The sequence below is a fragment of the Poecilia formosa genome, unplaced genomic scaffold (genome assembly GCF_000485575.1).
Source record: "Poecilia formosa unplaced genomic scaffold, Poecilia_formosa-5.1.2 Scaffold84, whole genome shotgun sequence".
NCBI classification, from domain to species: domain Eukaryota; kingdom Metazoa; phylum Chordata; class Actinopteri; order Cyprinodontiformes; family Poeciliidae; genus Poecilia; species Poecilia formosa.
The window spans coordinates 1,973,864-1,992,528 of record NW_006800023.1 but is presented as its reverse complement, the minus strand read 5'-3'; the positions used below and the strand labels follow the sequence as shown (position 1 = coordinate 1,992,528).

General features: G+C 38.5%; 1 protein-coding gene across 4 annotated transcripts in view; it reads right to left on the bottom strand.

The window, feature by feature from the left end:
* LOC103141499 (TSC22 domain family protein 1) overlaps nt 1–18,665 on the bottom strand; it is a 31,335-nt gene that overhangs the window by 5,284 nt on the left and 7,386 nt on the right. The window contains exon 1 of one of the 4 annotated variants that reach the window (XM_016673894.1): nt 5,456–5,811. The exons of 1 other annotated variant lie outside the window; for it this stretch is intronic. In XM_016673894.1, coding sequence (XP_016529380.1) covers nt 5,456–5,565 — 110 coding nt within the window. In that variant the 5' untranslated portion in view covers nt 5,566–5,811. Of the gene's footprint in view, nt 1–186; nt 1,064–5,455; nt 5,812–16,044; nt 16,270–18,665 lie in introns of those variants that run through there. 2 more of the 4 variants (XM_016673893.1, XM_016673892.1) reach the window with 2 other exon arrangements.

The window sequence follows — 18,665 nt, the reverse complement described above, 5'->3', positions numbered from 1 at the left end:
GAGAAAAAAGAGAAATAAATACATTTCCAGCCGCGCCGCGCTGCAGTGAGGAATGAAAAGACGGGAGACGCGCTGCTTTTCTCCTCCGCTGTAAGAATGTGGGTCGGGACCAGGAAGCATCTGGAAATTTCTCTAAACCCCGCCGTCCTGTTTCACAATAAAGCCCTGTGCTGGCGGGGTTTTTACCTGCTGTCGAGCTTCAGCTGAGAGCTGTCTGCGCTCAGCAGCGACGACAGAAACGAGATGGAGAAATTTCTCAGCTGGCAAACGCCTAAATCCATCGCCACGGTGTAGCACGACGCATTCATCCTTTCTGTTTACAAACTAAAACAACCCCGAGTCCAGCCACCGCCTCGCCGCCTCGGACCGGCGCATCCACTCCTAGCGGCCCGGTAGAGAAGCTGGAAGTCCCGCACAGCCTGAGCCCCGCAGCGGTACGGTTGCAGTCCAAGGTCAGCTCATCTCAGCGGCACACAAAAGGACTGCGGATCTCCACGATCCCGCATAATTTATCCCGAGACAGAGCGGGGAGCTGGCTGCGGATTGGTGGAGGCGGAGGCTGTTTTGAATAATTCATGCGGGGACGTCCCCACCTGCCCGCGGACGGCGGCTCTGCGTGAAAACTCCTGCAGAGGAGGAGGAAGAGGACGAGGAGGAAGAGGAGGAGGAACTACCTTCACCGGTCAGAAACTGGACCGGGACAAAACTGCTGCAAGGACAGCTATCACTTTGTCATCCCGAGAGGACGGGTCAGGACTCGGTGGTGCTTCCATGCCGCCATAGTTTAGGATTTGTAAAACGAAGCTCTGTTAGCAGGGCCGGATTTACAAACGTGTGGAGCCCTGGGCTGGAAGCTATTTTGGCCCCCTATTCACTAAAACAGTATTTTACTAATTACATTACTGGTACAATTTATAGTCCAGCATATTCATAACACGCATACGACTAGGGCTGTTGTAAACGATTATTCTGACAATTAATCAACTAAAAAAAAACTTTATTTATACTGCCATAACAGCAGTAGTATTATCGGATATCAACATTGGCCCAAATTTTCATATTTGTGCATCCCTAACATTTACTTCGCTGTAGTTTAGAAAATTAACCTGACAATAATGGCTCACTTTTTAACATGGACAAAATATGTACAAAAATCAGAAATTTTATTCAATTTAATAATAAAGCAGCAGGTTCACAAATACACTTTTAAAAATGTCTATATTTTAGTTTATGTATTTATCTTCAACCACTTTAATAGATGAACTCTCACTTTAATATGTGAACTCTCCAGCCATTTATAGCTTTTGTGTCCATGTTAGCAATGGGATTTGGCTCCTTTGTAACACAGAAAAAAAAAAAATACCGCTGAACCCATTTGTTACAGCTGGGATGGTAGGAAATTTATTTTCTGGTTCGTCTGTAAAAGCTACACTGGGTCTCAGCTACAGCAGCCTGTATTTATACAGGTGTTATTCGCTCCACCTGTATAAATACACCCGCTGCGCACTTCGCCGCCGGGTTCGCTATGAACCAGGCAGCAGCTCCAGGAGGCGAAGGGCGGCCACACTCCAGGAATCGCACCAGTCAATTTAGGAATGCTTATTTGTCCTCCCAAAAAACTATAAAAACCTGGACATTATCATAACTCAATGAAATCTGAACTTGAAAACCGGAAGCTATGCTGCTAGCACTTAGCTTTCGCCAACAACTCGTAGGTGGGAAGTCAGAGTGTTGTGCAACACAAATAATCACTAAATAGTAAAATATATTTTAATGAAGCTTCGAGGCAGATAATTTGCCTCAAGGAATTTCAATAATCAGGTTCTCAAATCAGTTGAGGAATCATTACAGACTTAAATATTTGTACAAATTCCAAAGGATTCAAGTTATACATGATTAGCAAAGAATTCAGCAATACAGGAAATTGTCAGAAATGGACAAAAACATCTTAAGGGTAAACGAAAAATGCACACACTCAAGATCCCTCTTTTTGTTGTTGTGGAGCAAATTTTGTGTTAATTTTATAGAGATTCATAATGAAATGAAATGAAATAATTGCCCATGACACTTTTATAAGGAGCAAACCACTAATGTCACCGAGTACTTGGACCAAAAGGTTAGTAGCTTTAAAACGGAGTCTATCAGCTGTAAATGAATTTAGTACAAACACAGATTAGCTTGACCAAATGCCGAGACCAAAAGCAGACCTTCACAGTATTCAAATATTTCTAATATAAAGCATTTAGTGCTAGAGTAGTAATATTTCTACATCTCATACAACTTTACTGCTCTATTGCAGGTTATTGTTTAAATTATGCAAACATGCAGATTGTTTAGGGGTCAAAAAATATAATTAGCATAAACTTTATAAACCATTAGCTTTATCCACCAGAACCAACAAATCTGGATTATGTTATGTACCAGAGATAAAATATGAATTTATAACCTTTCAAACATTTTACATTAACATCCTGAATTGTCCCTCTTTTGTTTTGGAAGATTTTGGACACTTTATTACTACGTGTAAAGGAAGATTGTTTTGTACAGCTTAAGAACATATGTGAACAGATTTGAAATCTTGTTTCACACAACAGTAAAAATTGGAAAATAACAGCTTTACAAAGAGGAAGAAGAAATGGATGATGTGCAGTATACAACCACTGCCCCCGTGTGGCCATTTATGGTACTTCATATGATGCTTTACACTTTAATGGTTAAAAACAATTATAAAACATAAACATAAAATATAAAGAAACATTAAAAAAAAATAATGGGAAACTCAAATACCATGCTATCCTTAATTCTCCAGGTGGAATATTTTTCTTTAAGGAGGATTCAATGTGGTCAAACTGACTCAAACAACACACCCTAAAAGTGAACTCACAGCTTCACAGATGGGAGGATTTTTGGTGAAAAATAATTTATCAGCTAAAATTTTGACCTTGGAATTTCAATCCACAACAAAAAAACATTCACGCTCCCACATTCACCCTTAAAACCGCTGATATTTGATAATATTCATAATCACGCAATTCACGGTAAATTTCCCACAGAGGTCACTGTAAAGGTCACAAGTAGTACTGCTGTCGAATCTGCCAGAAAAACAAAAACTATTCTTTTTATACTTAAAAAAACCCCACAACAGTTCGTTAAATATTAAACTTGCAGAAAGATTGAGGATGCTGCTCAAAAAGTTTAAAATATGTGTTTAATTTCTCTGCAATGTCTACAAACAAAAACTTTAAACATGTTGCTGCAGTTTTAAGAAGGTACTTGAAAATGTTATTTGTACTTTAAATATTTCCTATTAAAATCATGTTTGGAGAGTTTATATGCAGCAATTTCAACATCAGAATTTCCCCCGTGTATTATAAGTCTGGCGGGCCACCAGGCTTTTCTTGTGCCCCCACCAGGCTAATATTACTTATTTTTTTAAGTCTTTTTAAAATGTTTGCATTTTTTAAGACTTTATAGTTGGTGTTCAGGTATTAATCTTCCAATCTTTCAATAACATAATTATGAATTGATATTTTAAAATTTCCTCTCAACCTTAAACATTTAACTCAAAAACACGATGGGTCGCAGGATGAATGACTGGCCTGGCGTCCAACCACTGGGCTTAGCAAGTTTTCTGGGGTAAACCTTGAACATTTTTGTAATACCACATTTAAGCTTAAAAAAACGTAAACTTTGATCACAACCTTTTGAAAAATATGCCACAAAAGCAGTAATTGTAGGCTGCAACAATCTCAGAAAAACAACATTGCAACATCCTGGAGGGACTGACAGGGTGTGGTGGTAGAAAAAGAAACTTCAGGGCATTTCCTTTAAAAAGCGAGTCTCAGGCTGATTTATGCTGTGCCGCTATAAAGTCGGCTTCAAAGAGATCCTCTGCTTTCTTCTGATCCTCAAACACCTCAGGACTCTCTGTACCAGGAGCCCAGACGCTTAAATAAGGAACGCTAAGCCGCCATGATCTCTTCCGGTTTGGTCTTTGACTGGAAGGCGGTTTAGCCACTTATCCACACCCAAATAGCCTGCACACCTGAAGCTCTTAAACGAGTCGACTCCAAGAATAGATCCTAAGATTGGATGTCTTTCAAAACACGTTTGTTCAGATCGTTGAACATTCTTTCAACTCTGAAATAGCCGAGTTTGAGTTTAGGAAAATTACACAACTCTTCCATCATTCCTTATCGCTAATAAAATCCACTCTGTGGGTTTGAACTGGTGTTTTAAACTTGTTGAAGATGTTACTGGTCACACATGAAAAATTAAATCCTGACAAATATTGCATCCAATTTGCACACACCATTGCGATTTGCCCACTGATATTCTGCAGCTCTAAATCACAGGATAATGACGTTTTACTGGCAGCAACAAAGTAAACTACATCACTTAGACAGGGAGATATGGACTTTAAGTTTTAACACTATATTTTGTGATAATGATAAAAATGATGAACTATGTATCACTTCTTTTTTAGGGTGGATGTGACCTTTTGTCACAGCAATTATAGCCACACAAACACAAATACTGCTCTTGAAAAACATTTATCATTTCTAAAACGATTCTTTAGGACGCCATTAAAATAAAAAAGTTTTTGTATCACTAAACTCCACGCAGCAACTGCATTTTATCAAACTTTAAAATCATTTCTATTTACTGATGCTTTCATTGAATGAACAGTTTTGGATTTTTTTTTTATTGGAATTTATCATGAAAGAAAACATATTCAGAATAATAATTGAGCCAAAACTTTACAAAATTGTATTAGAAATGCAAAATGTACATACAACACCTTTATCTGTAAATATGTTTTACCAAAGCTCCTCAAATGGCAGGTTTAGCTTAACTTGGTTCACTAGAGAAAAGTGATAAAGGATTCTGGGCTTTTCTATTATTTTAAGAAAGGAAAATATTTATTATTTGCTTCTTTTGAGGTATTTTCGATATTGTATAATAAAAAAGCTTAAGAGGTTAATCGATACATTATTCTATTAGTTGCAGTGATGTTATTTCTTTATTTGGGTTTATTGTGTCAGGTTATTTCAGCTACATCAAGGAGGAAAATTAGTTTTTTATAAGGTTTATCTCAGTTTAACATCACATCAGTCTTGGAGATAGTTTATCTTATCTGTAGTTGTGTTTTATAAAATTGAGATAATTAACAGGAGCATGGAAGCAAAAGAAGGAAAAAGAGTTCAACACTGTTTAAAATGAACAGAAACAAAAAGTAAAATCTGGTCGTCACCCGGGGCTAGAAAGGAATTGATTATGCCAAAAAGACGCATTAAGGATTTGTTTTACTCATCCCTACCCGGTTTATTTACATGAGATTCAAAGTTCAGAGAATCCAGCATTGACTGAACCTTTAAAGGCTGAAGAGAGGATATCATAAAACCAGCTGCTGCAGCTACTGCAGCATCTGACCCCTGACCTGCCTCTCCTTTACCTCTTGAGGTGCTGCTCCAGCTCCCAGCACAAAAGCTTCACTGCCATCTCGTCATGGCCCTGCAGCCGGATTCCCTGCACCCTCATTGAAACGTCTCGCAGCGGGAACATTTGGATCCCCTCCACGGAAACAAGCGAACCCCTCAAACCTAGCAGCTCAGTTCGGCCGGAGAACCGGGTCACGGCGGCGTACGCATCGGCCGGCGGAGCCGCTTCCTGATTCAAACGAGCGATTCTGATGATCCGGTAAACATGCCTCTCATCTGTGGCTGCTGAGTGGAGTGAATGAAGTGATGCTGCTGTGCAGGAGGTGACGCGTGGACATGTGACGCGAGGAGTTACGTAAACCTTCAACCCAGATTACCGTTTGGGCCAGTGATCTCCCTGCTGTGGCACCAAGAACGTATCAGAAGGAGACGTTCTGTGAGTAAACAGAAACACATCAGCAACTTTTACGCTATGCTGGTAGGAGTTCATCAAAGTCTCAAATACTTTGAGCAAAGTCTCTGACTCTGCAGGACAGGAAGGCCCAGAGCAACACAGTTTAGTTTAAAAATGATTTCTGGTGTTTCCCTTTACCCTCTCAGTAAAATTAGGGATGCACTCATCCACTATAACGATATCTGATACAGAAAAATAGTGCTTAATTAACTTAAAACTTCTTTTTTAATGGACATAAATGCTCTGAAAAATTTAAATATTACTTATTTGTTTCTTTTATGGTATTTGATGTTGTATTAAAAAATCCAAACCAATCATGTTCAGATAAACTCCCTTCCTGTTCAAACAAAATGCTTAAACTTTAGCAAATATAAATAATTCTGGTGATTCTGACTGACGTAAAACAAGAGAAGTTTAGTCTTACTTAATTTCAAACAGCTAGGAAAACTGTAAATGTTTCCAAATTTCAGCTTTTAATCAAACGTTAGATTGAACTTTATTACCAAACAGTGCAGTTTGACTGTCGAGCATTTTCCAAACTGTGGAAACGCTTCACTGAATGAAAGCATTTTCACTCGTATGTCAAAAGGTCTCTGCGAGACGCCTTCATGCCTCAGCTAGCAGAAAACACAACATGCACTCAGAGGGCTTCTGCTGGCTTAGCGTCAGGCAAAGAACCAACAGACCGGAGCGCGGCGGGATTTTCCTTGTCCCAACAGACATCATGTACGGGAGTGGATCAGGAAAGAGCAGCGCTCCTGGGAAAAGTCCGATGGTCACATGACGCGACTTTAACACTTTCGAACACCAGAAACTAAACTCCACCCACCTGAAAAAAATATTCACCAAGCACCCCCTTACTGAAAAAAACACTTGTTTTGTTCTCCTGGTTGAGTTTGACATCCAGATCTCAGAACGACACAGTTTCAAGAATAACATCCATTTCTGAGCAACACAGGAAAGAACAATTTCATTCTAGGATGTCAAATCAATGAGAATAGATTCGAAGGAAAACAATACTGTTTTTGAAACTTAAAATAAATCTGAAAAGTGTGGCATGCAAATGCATTTATCTGTGCCAGAGAAAGTCCACATTTCACAGTTAAAGCTGCAAGTTTTTAGGCTGATTTGCACATATTCGCCCATTTTCCTTAGCAAAACAGCTCAAGTTCTGCCAGTCTGGATGGATGTAGAGTTTCTGAGAGCATTGATTCATGTCTGGACTTTGACTGGGCCATTTTAATATGTGAATATGCTTTCTAAAGAATGTCAGTGTAGTTCTGGCTGTGTGTTTAAGGCTGTTTTCCTCCACCCAGGTCTAATCTTCTGCTGCTTCTAAGAGGGTTTCTCAGTTTTAGCTCCATGTATCTCAATCAACTCTGAACAAGAAAAACAGAAGCAAGCTGCTCCTTTTCTGGACTCTCTCTGCTTCTCAATACCGGATCAAACGACACAGAGATGGTCAAAGCTTGAGTTTTTCAGCCAACCCCACTTTAAAACTTCTCCAAAACTTTTCCCCTCATTTCATTCAATTTTAAAATTATGAATTGCTTTGGTCAAATTCTCAATACTGGGGTTGTAAAGTGAGAACATTTAATTGTTGAAGGAGAAGGAATATTTTTAAGTTCTCCACATCAGACATTATAGATTATCTTATAAAATATGTGTTTCCCTTTACTCCTCTTTTTCTCTCATATCGTTTAATCATATCGTTGTATCATATTAATCTGGTCAGATTAATGCAGAAATAAAATCCAATTTTCCACCAGAATCCTATAAAATGAAGAACAAAGCAGACAACAGATTTGCCTGATTTTAGGACTATAAGCCTTGAAACAAGCAGAAATCCTCATAAAAACCTTGATCATAGTTCAATTAAAGTGAACTCTGGTGCAGTTTGAGTGCATATGTGAACGCCAAGTGGACCGAAGACCAACCAAACTACAGCACAGGGCATTCTGGGTAAATACAGCCAAAGCAAACGAGCGAATCGAACACTAGTGGGACAAAAGAGAAATCCTTCAGCCACTAAAATCTGATGCTACTCCATTTTTGCTTACATTTTGTTTAGAAGGAAGTTGCATTCATGTCTTCTTCTAAGGTTTTCATATTGCTTCCTTCAGTGGTTCTTAGTGTAGCGCCAAAGGCGAAGGGTGGAAACCGTTTTTTCAATTAGTTTGGATCGTTTGACACAATGCAGTGTGAACGTGAACTGCTCCAGCTGAAAAATTTAATAAATGTTGCAACTTTGGTCCCCAATCAAACCAAGTCAACCAAAGTATCAGGTGTGAAAACATCCTAAATATCAGCATAACAGCAGAAGTATGTCAAGCAGATTTAGGTAAACTCACCAAAACCTCCAGGTAATAAAGAAGTTAAGCCAGTGGCTCATATTGGTACTGGTTGCATACCTTTGTAACTGCAGCTCTGAATTCAGAATCTACCATTACTTAGATGATAAAGTGCTGAATGTGGGTCACTGCCATGTCTTTGAAGGAGGCCGTTTTGCTGTGTTTCCAGAAAGAAGTGGGCTCTATAACATTGATAAAAGGGGACCTGACGTGTCAGAGCCATGAATAAAAGAATGCCCATTGAGCCAGAGAGGCTTTTGGCTGAGCTGTAGTTTGATAAAGGAGAGCACAGATGTTACCAGCAAGTGCTGGCTGTGGTTTCCCCATAGTCACACCCTGACTGTGGAGATTTCCACAGAGCTACTCACACAGAGTCAGAGAGGCAGGGAGGAATGATGAGTGGCCAATCTGGCCTCCATATGTAGGAGAGAGGAGTGCTTTTGAAGCATTTGGGCTGACGGCAGCAAATCCTCACCGACTTACACAGACAGGTGTGAAAGGCCCTGATTCATCGCCTCAACATTACAGTCTCAATAAAACTTTATAAACATGTAGAAATTAGTGTTTCTGCAGGTTTAAGACTTTAAGACCATTATGAATGAAATTCAAGACCTGTATTTCAACACAAATGTACAAAACAATCAACCTCGACTCCCGTCCTGCCAGCTTTTATGAGCAGAATGAACCTAGCAATGTAAGCAACAGAAGTGATCCAATGGTGAAGATGAACGTCAACCAGTTAACTGGTAAAAAATGTGTGTTTGAACCGGCTAGCTTTCCCTTTCGGCTACCCGGCTAGCTTTCCCTTTCGGCTACCCGGCTAGCTTTCCCTTTCGGCTACCCGGCTTTTTTTTTAAGCTAGCTCATTTTTTTAAGCTAGCTCATTTTTTCCTACCTCACAACCAATGGCTTTTAATATATCATTCCAGTTAGCAAAGGTTTATTAGCAGCTAGTTACCAGACAGAGACGCTCCAAAGCAGCATTCAGCTTATAAGCACCACAAATCAGAAAACTGCCAAACAGCTGAAACACTGAGTTCCCTTACATCTAGACTAAAAACCCACCTGTGTAGAGTTGCTTTTGAAACCATTGTTGGACTCATAATAAATGGGTCCAACAATGAGACATTGCTGGTCAAATGTCTCATATTTTAAATGAGACACTGACCAACATATTTTATGTGTAATGATGATGGCACTTATAAAAATGCAATATTTGCTTCTGGTTTTCTCAATTGTTGACTGTATGGTTGTTCTATGACTGTGTTTTTATGATGCAAAGCACATTGAATTATTGCTGAAATGTGCTATACAAATAAACTTGACTGAGGGGAAAAAAGGCTACATAATACAAGATTAAATAGTCCTGCCACCACAAAATTTAAAACCTGTGACATAACATATTTAAGGACAACTTAACTTTTTAAAAATGAAACTAAGACATTTCAAGGCCTTAATTTTATAAAGAATTTATTATATTTTGAGACTTGCAAACGCCCTGAGAAAATGAACATGTTTGTCATCTATTCTGCATCTTAGTCTCCTTACGTTTATCCTGCATCGTTTGAGGAGCCAGAGAAAATGGCCGCCACCTGTTTCAGAAGACCAATGGGGGAAAACTCCAGTTGCAGAGGTTTTGACGAGTGTGTGAGCATTAGGTTTAAGTAATGTGAGGTGAAACTTGGCATTAACAGGATTAGAAGACAAAGACGTTCCAGCTCAGTCAGTGCATGGCAGAAATAATGCTAACGGCAGCAATAAAAGACGACAAGAGGGCCTCCAGGGAGACAGCGGAGGGCCACATCTCGTTACTAAATCAATAATCAAATCCTGGCAGTTGCTCTGCTTTTCGTTTAACAGCTCTGCATCTAATATAAGTGGATCATCCATCCATCTATCCATCCATCTTCTTTACACTCTTGTCCCTTACTGGGGTCGGGAGGTGCTGGTGCCTCTCCAGCTAACTTTCTGGGCGAGAGGCGGGGTCCACTTATCTGCGCCAGTCTGTCGCAGATAAGTGGATCAAAAATATGTTTTTTTTAGCTACATTTTCAGGAGAAATATACAATATTGGAGTATTTTCTCCATTATGTAACTGATATCTTGAAAATCAGGATCAACTTAAAACAAATTTTACAATCATGTTTAATTTGTACTTATTTTTTTCCCAATGAAAATGAAAACCATAAAAATATGACAAAGATTTGTACTTACAAATACCATCAAGTTAAGCTAAGACCGACACATTTTCAATAAATATGTCAACTAAAACCTTTTGGTATTGATTATTGGCTTCAATTCAAACTTTTTCACTGAGGACCAAAATTCCCAAGTTGGAAGTCCTCAGGGGCCAAAAGTAGCTTTTTCTTACCATTACAAAAACATAAAAATGATATTATTGTGAATTTATCTATCTGCACAAAAATAAATTTAACAAGTAATTTTTTTTTTAACCAAAACCAACATTATTATGAAATTTGCCTTAATGTTCACATTTACACAGCTTTTTGATCCAATTATTTTCAAAGTCGCAGGATGTTTGTGGTATGACTTCATCCTAATGAAAAAATATATTTGTGTTGTAAATTTTCCACATAAGCCATAAACTCACCATGGAAATCTGACCCTAAAATAAATTTTAAAAGCGTTTCATCTGCATTGGCTACATATTCCAGAAGGACAAATTTGCACCATTTTTTAACTGCAGTCAGGGGCCACACAAACTCATTCCAAGGGTCACAAATGGCCCCCGGGCCACACTTTGGAAACCCCTGGTTTAGATTATGCCTTTTTATGTCAACTGCAGCCTCAAAGGAAGCAGAGCCGGAGCAAAGAGCAGAGAAAGAAGGAGGAAGTTTGAGCCATTGATCATGTTTTCATTTCCACTGTGTTCATTTTTTAAAATAAAATGAACAGAGGCTTCTTCAGTTGTGCAGTTATACAGACTGCTGCAGGAGGCCATCCCTGCCTTAATTTTTTTGAAAAAAACTTGGATAAAATGAGTGACAAAAACATCTTCCAAAAAGAAAAAAAATAAATAAATAAATCAACTCCCTACCGATTTTCCGCTTGCAATACCTTTGATTATCTTTGATTTATTGTCTCATTTGCATTTCCATTAGCCGTTTGAGGTCAGGGAAGGTTCACCAAATCAATATGTGAAACCATTAAGGGAAAGATGCTTGGCCCAGTTTCCTGAATCCATGTCAGATTACAGGTGAAGACAGAGCAGTGAGCAGATTAGCCACAGATCCACGTCAGCAGGATTATAACTGGGCGAAAACAGGGCTATCACGGGTATGGCTTAGTAACAAACATATTAACACTGATGCATGTTGCCATGGTGATGCAGTCAACACAAAACTGACGCTAAATCTACTTCAAACTGGAAGGAAAAAATTATAAAAACCTGAAGGGGAGAAGGACCAAACCTAGTGCCCAGCGCCATCTTCTGGCCAACTCCAATTTTACACATCATTTCTGTTTAACCTCTAAAAGAATGTACTTTTTGTGATTTCCAAACAGTGAGAAAAGCAGGAGTTAAATAACTTTTACTGCAGCTGCTTTGTTTCATACTGGTGAACTGCCATTAAACTCAATACCCACTTAAAGCAGCATTAAAACGTGACCAAGAATAGTAAATATATCGTTGTTTTAAAGAGAACAAGTTAGTCATGTTGAGTCGAGTTTTCATGCATTAAAACAACCTCCGCAACAAATCCAAGAATGCAGATTAGTCTGCGATCATTAGTGCTTACAGACCACAACACGATGTTGCATCTCTCAGAAAACAGAGTTTAGAGAACTATCAGCCCAAACGTTACAATTTAATCTTTATAAAAACAAGTCAGAAGGACAACAAGAATACATTCTTCTGGATAACTGTATTGTTCTATTGTGAAAATGTTTCTTTTTTTTAATTTTTTCAGAAGCAAATGCTACTAAAATGGAATTCAGTAAACAAGAGATACAAAATAAAATGCTGAAGTTGTATATTTTTAGGCCCTAAATCGCAAACTAAAAAAAAAAAATGTAAAAGCGCAAGACTTTAACAGAGAAAACCGCACATGAATCTTCACAAACGATGAGAAAGAAAAAACATCCAGGTTATAGGAACCTAAAGAAAAGCAGTTTCAAACTGCGGATGACTTCATTAAAGCGATACATCTTGGTACTGATTAAAAATAAGATTTAAACTAAAAATGCAAATAGAGTAAAATAAGCCCAAAGCTTTTGACACTGGAATATTTTTTTGTTAAACTTCCTGAAATCTTATGAGAACAGAGTCATGATATTAAAACTTTATTTATAGTAAGACTTTATTCTCATATTATTAAGACTTTGTCATTATTTTGACTTCATTCTTGTAATTCTATGAGTTTATTCTCATAATATTTTTACATTTTGTCTTAGTATGGCCTTGACGCTGCATCGTACTCTAAAAACAAAAATAAAGTCCATTACTTTGTCTATAGTATAATTCTCCAGATTGCAGTTCTGGGTTTAGACCACTAGATGGCGGTGTAGTGAGCCATTTCTTCACATGTAGTTTCTACTGAGATGAAGTGTTAACCCCTTAACAAAATGCAGCTTTGCACAAGAATGTGTGTATATTTAAACAGTGTAATGTGGCTCAGTGTTGCTGTGTGTGATCTCATTACCCATCACATCTTATTGTGCATCTGCTCGCCTAAAATTTAAAGAGGATTTGAAATCATAAACTTCAATCTGAAGCTGGTGGCATCATTCCTCTCCTAGGACGGTGCATTATTGTTTTCCACATTTTACTTTTCCTTTCCGTCTCCATTTGAGATTCATTGTGAGAAACATTTCTACCATTTAGTTGGGCTCTTGTTGGTCGTTTGATTCGCTCGTTCTGCAACAAATCCCACCAGCAGGTACGTGACGCAAGACTCCTGCAGCTGCTCTGCGCCCTCAATAACTCTCACATGACTGATTAAAAACCAGGAACAGTCCAACCAAATCAAGATTACATGTGAAAAAAATTACTTTTACTTTACAAAACAGACCGTTTCGCCAGCTTTGATGCTACAAACACCTCCGTTTGTTATGATAAACAAAAAAATATGCAAATTTTAGGTTTAAAAAAACATTTAAAAGCACCAAATAATATCCAGAGATGAGCCAAAGTAAGCAGGCCACAGTTTTCCAACCAGCAGGGGGCAGTACAGCACTGCTGAAAGAACCACAAGGTTTACATTAAATTACTGTTTCTATGTCAACAGAGAAGATTTCTCAGACATATTCTGCTAATAACTACCCATATTCTGGGTGTTTATAAGACGCTGTCCTCTGGTCTGAAGACATGCGAATCAGGTGGAGTGTTGCGGTAAGCTGGGAATATATTTTTAGTTACTGCAGGGAGAACTGGAGCACGAGAACAGAGTGATACGAGCAACACTGGGCAGAAGGTAACCCACAGAAAGCTAAGGCATTGTTCATTAATGTTGGTTACCCAAAAATATGGCCGAATACGGCTGATTTAAACATTATGTCCAGTTAAGTGCTACAAATCTCCTAAATGTGCCGATTCCTTTATGTAGGTCACTTCTGAATGAAGAAAGAAAGAAAGCCTCAGTAAGAAATCCCTTTGAGCAAAAGCAGAGTCATTCATTTGGTTCTGTGCAGTGCGAGTAATGTTCCCTGAGCTGACTGGACACTGTTCTGGCCACAGGAATGCTGGACATGATTCAGCACATTGCCTGCATGTTCGGGACGACGACACCAGCAACCAAACCACTAAAACCCCAAAAATTACTTTGGGAGATTCCCCAACTGGAGACGGAGCCACAATCGACGTGATTTCTGAGAGATGAAGCAATTTGAGTGCAGATATTTAGGCGATTTTCTCTGGATGAAAACTATTTAATTCTCCCGTATTTTCCATGGATTTCATGATTTAAACTTCTGAAATTAACAATGACAACCAGACAGCATCACCCAATCACTTCAGGAAATCGGCACAGATAAATTGGCAAGCCTATATATCAGTCCATCCTTACGCATTTGCTCAATTAATTTTTTTTCTTGGACCACGAGTACTTTTGACAACAATTTTGTTACTTAAATTTTGGACACCCCCAATCCAGACTGTACAAAATACTGCAATCAGTTGGTGTGTTAAAGAGGAAGTTTTTCTAAGAACTGTGTACAAACCCTCCTTCCTCAAAAAGAAACATCTCCAACTTAAACTGCAAACTGAATTTTCTCATCTGAACCAAGTATGAAGCTGCTTCACCACAACAGCCCAGCCAGTTGGTCACGCACATTACTACATTTAATTAAAAAGCTATGTTGAAAGACAAGAACTGGCCAGGCTCCCACAAAAAAACAAAACAACAGACACAACAACAAATAAGAAAGAGTTTGTTTACGGAGAACCGAATGACAACAGGAGCCGTTCTCGTCGATGTTCTCCTTTTTACGGCTCAGGCACGTTCGTTCGCACCAGCATGTTTAGCTTTGGGAGGGTAATTTTCTAAAAGATGAAAGGGACACTAAACACAATCCATTACTGTCCATTACAGGCCATTAGTTTTCCCACAGCACTCTTAAGTGAAACAATCCTGTTTATTGATGGAAAAAGGAGCAATCAGCAAGAAGGGGAGCAGACACAAACAAAAATCAATGAGGCATCTGCACAAAGCGTATCAATAGGTACAATACAGGAAGCAGCGATTAGAGACACAAAGGAGAGGAGTCTCTGCGCTAAAACTCGATTAGACAAATTACAAAACCAGTCGCATGTCTGCCCATTCATATTCTGACTGGTGTAAAAGAAAGAGGGCTAATATTTAGTCCCCTCCCCCTAAAACACACAACATGCTGATGCTCTGCTGTTTTCTGGTGCTCTCTGGTTTGGCCTGTGGGGTAAACAGGTGGGGTAGAAGGGGGGCGTCAGGAGCAAAACAAATGCATAACCACCGTTTGCTTTTAAAGCAGCTGCTCATCGATACGATGTGGAAACGTCAGCTGTGCTACATTTGAAAGTCATTTCAATTTATAACAATTCAGATCTTTCTTTTTGTCTTTGACTTAAAAGCAGGGCTGGTGTAAATGTAATCGATTAATAATCAATTATCCTAATGCTTAATTGACTAATCAAACTTAGGCCCTTACCAACTCAAACTTAGGCTAGTAAGGAAAATATGTAAGTAACCCTAAAGTAAGTTCTTTTGGCACTTACTGCCTTTACTTAGTTTTATACAGGACGAACTTCTGGTTTTAGGTTTGATGCTTTTATTTTAAAGAGGACAACTTCCAGTAGGCCTGTCAGACCAATTTCTTTTTCAATTTCTGTCATTGGAAATCTTAGAATCCAAACTTTCAAAAGCTGTAAATAACTCAAAATGCCCTAATTAGACTTGTTCATAGTTTTGTTGTGGCCAGTTACATTTACAAAACAGCACCAACCTTCTCATTATAATGAACAAAGACGACAATAAGTGAGGTCAGAGACTAATATTTTCATTTCAGGTTCAACTACAAAGATTTATAACAGGGCCAATTTAAAGTTCGGTGATCTGTGGGTGTTTATTAAATGGTCCTCATCCTGACAACGTTTGAGAAATACTATATTACATCCATGCCAATCACCACAAAATCAGACAAAACCAGAAGTGACCAACATTTGAAGGATTTATTTTATCCCATGATGCCTGTAGAGAAAAAGTTTTCAGCATCTGGATACCATTAGCAGCTAAGGTAGAAATATTTGAGGCATTACTAAAAGTTAACTACCAGGAGGGCAGTAATGAAGGAAATACACCAAGTTTCCCTCCTTCAAGGGTTTTATTATCATTATTTCAGTTAATTTTTTACATCTGGGGTGCTTATCGGCTATGTTCAGACTGGTTCCGTCCTGCCCTGGCTGGTTGTGTCCTCAGCAGACCCGACTAAGTTGGGTCGGGTCGGGTTAGGTCACTTCCGCTGCGTGTTGTGAATTTTGGGGATCTCGCTGATCTCCACACAATGAGCAACAGACCCAGGTCACAGAAACTCCCTGCAGCGCCAGTGGGGAAAGATTACAGCCAGCGGCAGAGATAGTCATCGCACTGCCAGCCAGGCTTCATTCCCCTAAGCCTCCACGCATCCGAGCGCACACACACACTCCACACACTGCTCACCCCAACAATGGATCTGCATTTACAAAAGAACACGCAGCCTGCTCATTCATTTCAAAAGAGGAAAAAAAATCCTTGTGCTCAGCTGTGGCTTTGCCAAAAGGTGCTTTATTTGCACTCAAACACTTTTATTGCAAGTTTATGGTAATTAATAATGACGGGATTTGCATCCAACTTTTTAGCACCATTTTCAAGCAGCGCAGGCACTTTGTAAAGCTAATATTCGTTACACTAATAGCTGCATGTCATTTAGATAGGAAAACTATACACCTTGACATTTGTTTTGAATTTACTTTTTTTTTTAACCTGTTACTGTAAAACCACAGTTCGTCAAGCTAACATTAGATCACTGTGTGTCTATAACTGCCTTTGCAACTTCACAAGGAAATGCAATATGTTATAGCAATGCTAAAAACTGATGAGCATAGGCCTGTCACCATAACACATTTTGCGGAATGAGAACTTATTACGATAAACCATAATATTATTGTTTTGAGACCATTTTATCCAGTTTATCCAGCTAGCCTTGTACACTGCATAAGCTAATGTGGAACTGCCTTTCTTCCACCTACTGCTGTGCACTGCTGGTTAGGTGCCTGAAAAAAAGTTTCAACGCTTTCCTCTTATCAGAAATACAGATTTGGCTGTACAGCTTAGCTAATTATCAAGCTTATATGAGCTTGGAAGACTTGTATTAAGAGCAAAATAGCAAGATGGTATAATGTTCTAGGTAATGGAAAAATTACTGCAACATGTTTCCTTAAATTATGGTTTTAAAACCAAAACCATAACTTTGTAGGTAATCTTTTTTTTTCAGTAATCTAATAATTTATCAAAAGTAGGGATAATCGTTTTCCGTTTTTAATAAAACAAATGTGCAAATACTGCAACACTGTGGCAGGCTGCAAGGTAAACACAGTGTGAATTTCAAAGCCTGGTCTTAATAAGACCTTTGTTTCCTCTTAAAGATTTGTTTTTAGTCAGATCACCACTTCCTCCACCACTTCCTCCACTGATCAACACAGCCGGCTTTTAGAAACATCAGAGTTCATGTGTGTCAATCTAATTACCATTAGAGCTTTTTGTTCTTGCTTATTTTTTCTCGTTTTTCTCAAAATTACTTTAGTTGCTTCACCGCTGAATGGAAGATGCTTTTCATTAACATCCAGGTAAATTTTATTAGTTTTGTTTGAAATACAGAAGTTTGAAAGGGTTGTATTAAGAAGACAGGAATTTTAAATTATTTCCTTGATACTTGTTGTTTGGTAATTTTCTCACCTGAATATTAGGTTTTCTGCAGGTTTTACGAACTCAAATGTAAGACTTTTAAGACCAATATGAACGAAACTTAAGACCTGCATCGCTTACACCACACTTTATACAACAGTGCCAAACTTTTTTGCACAGAATGCACATAGCATTATACGGTTTGGCAACAGAAGTGAACCAGTGGCAAAGACGAGTGTCGCACTGTCAACTGGAGATTACTTACACTTAGCTAGCTAGTTAGCAAGTGCATATTAGCAGCTAGTTAGTAGCGGTAGCATCAATCACCTTGAGTCACAGAACATAATGAAGACATTTGCATACAATTCAAACTTTGTTCGACAGAAAGGAGAAAAACAAACTACACAGACTATAAGAGATCAAATAGTCCTGGCAGGAAGTTAAATACATTAATCTGTGATTAATGTATTTAACTTGGCTAACTTACATATTTTCTAAATAATTGTGGTTACATGAAGTTAAGATTTTTTAAGGTGCATTGTGCCTCCCAATTATCTGCCCTAACTTAGCTTGTCAATAGCTTAACATCTATGCTTGCTAAAAGCAATTGCTAATGTGCATGTGCCGCTAATTTAAACTCATTCTTAGGACAGTTTTTTCAGAAACAACAAACTATACAGCAATGGTTCAGAATGGAATATTAAAAATATTTAGATAAAAATTATTTTAAAAAGACAGAAAGCCAAGAGCAGATTAAAAAGAGACGCTAGCACAGTGTATTTTTTACAGTGCATTATGTTAGTTGTATTTTACAGCAATAAAGGGCTGCACAGCAATTAGACCAGTGTTTTTCAACCACTGTTCCGCGGCACACTAGTGTGCCGTGAGTGATCGGCAGGTGTGCCGTGGAAATTATCCAATTTCACCTATGGTACCGTATTTTCCAGACTATAAGCTGTTGTCAAAATTGTAAATCAAAGAATAACGCGCTAATTTTCATTTAGAACAACCACATGCTAGCAGCAGGCACGATGGAGAAATGTTTTCA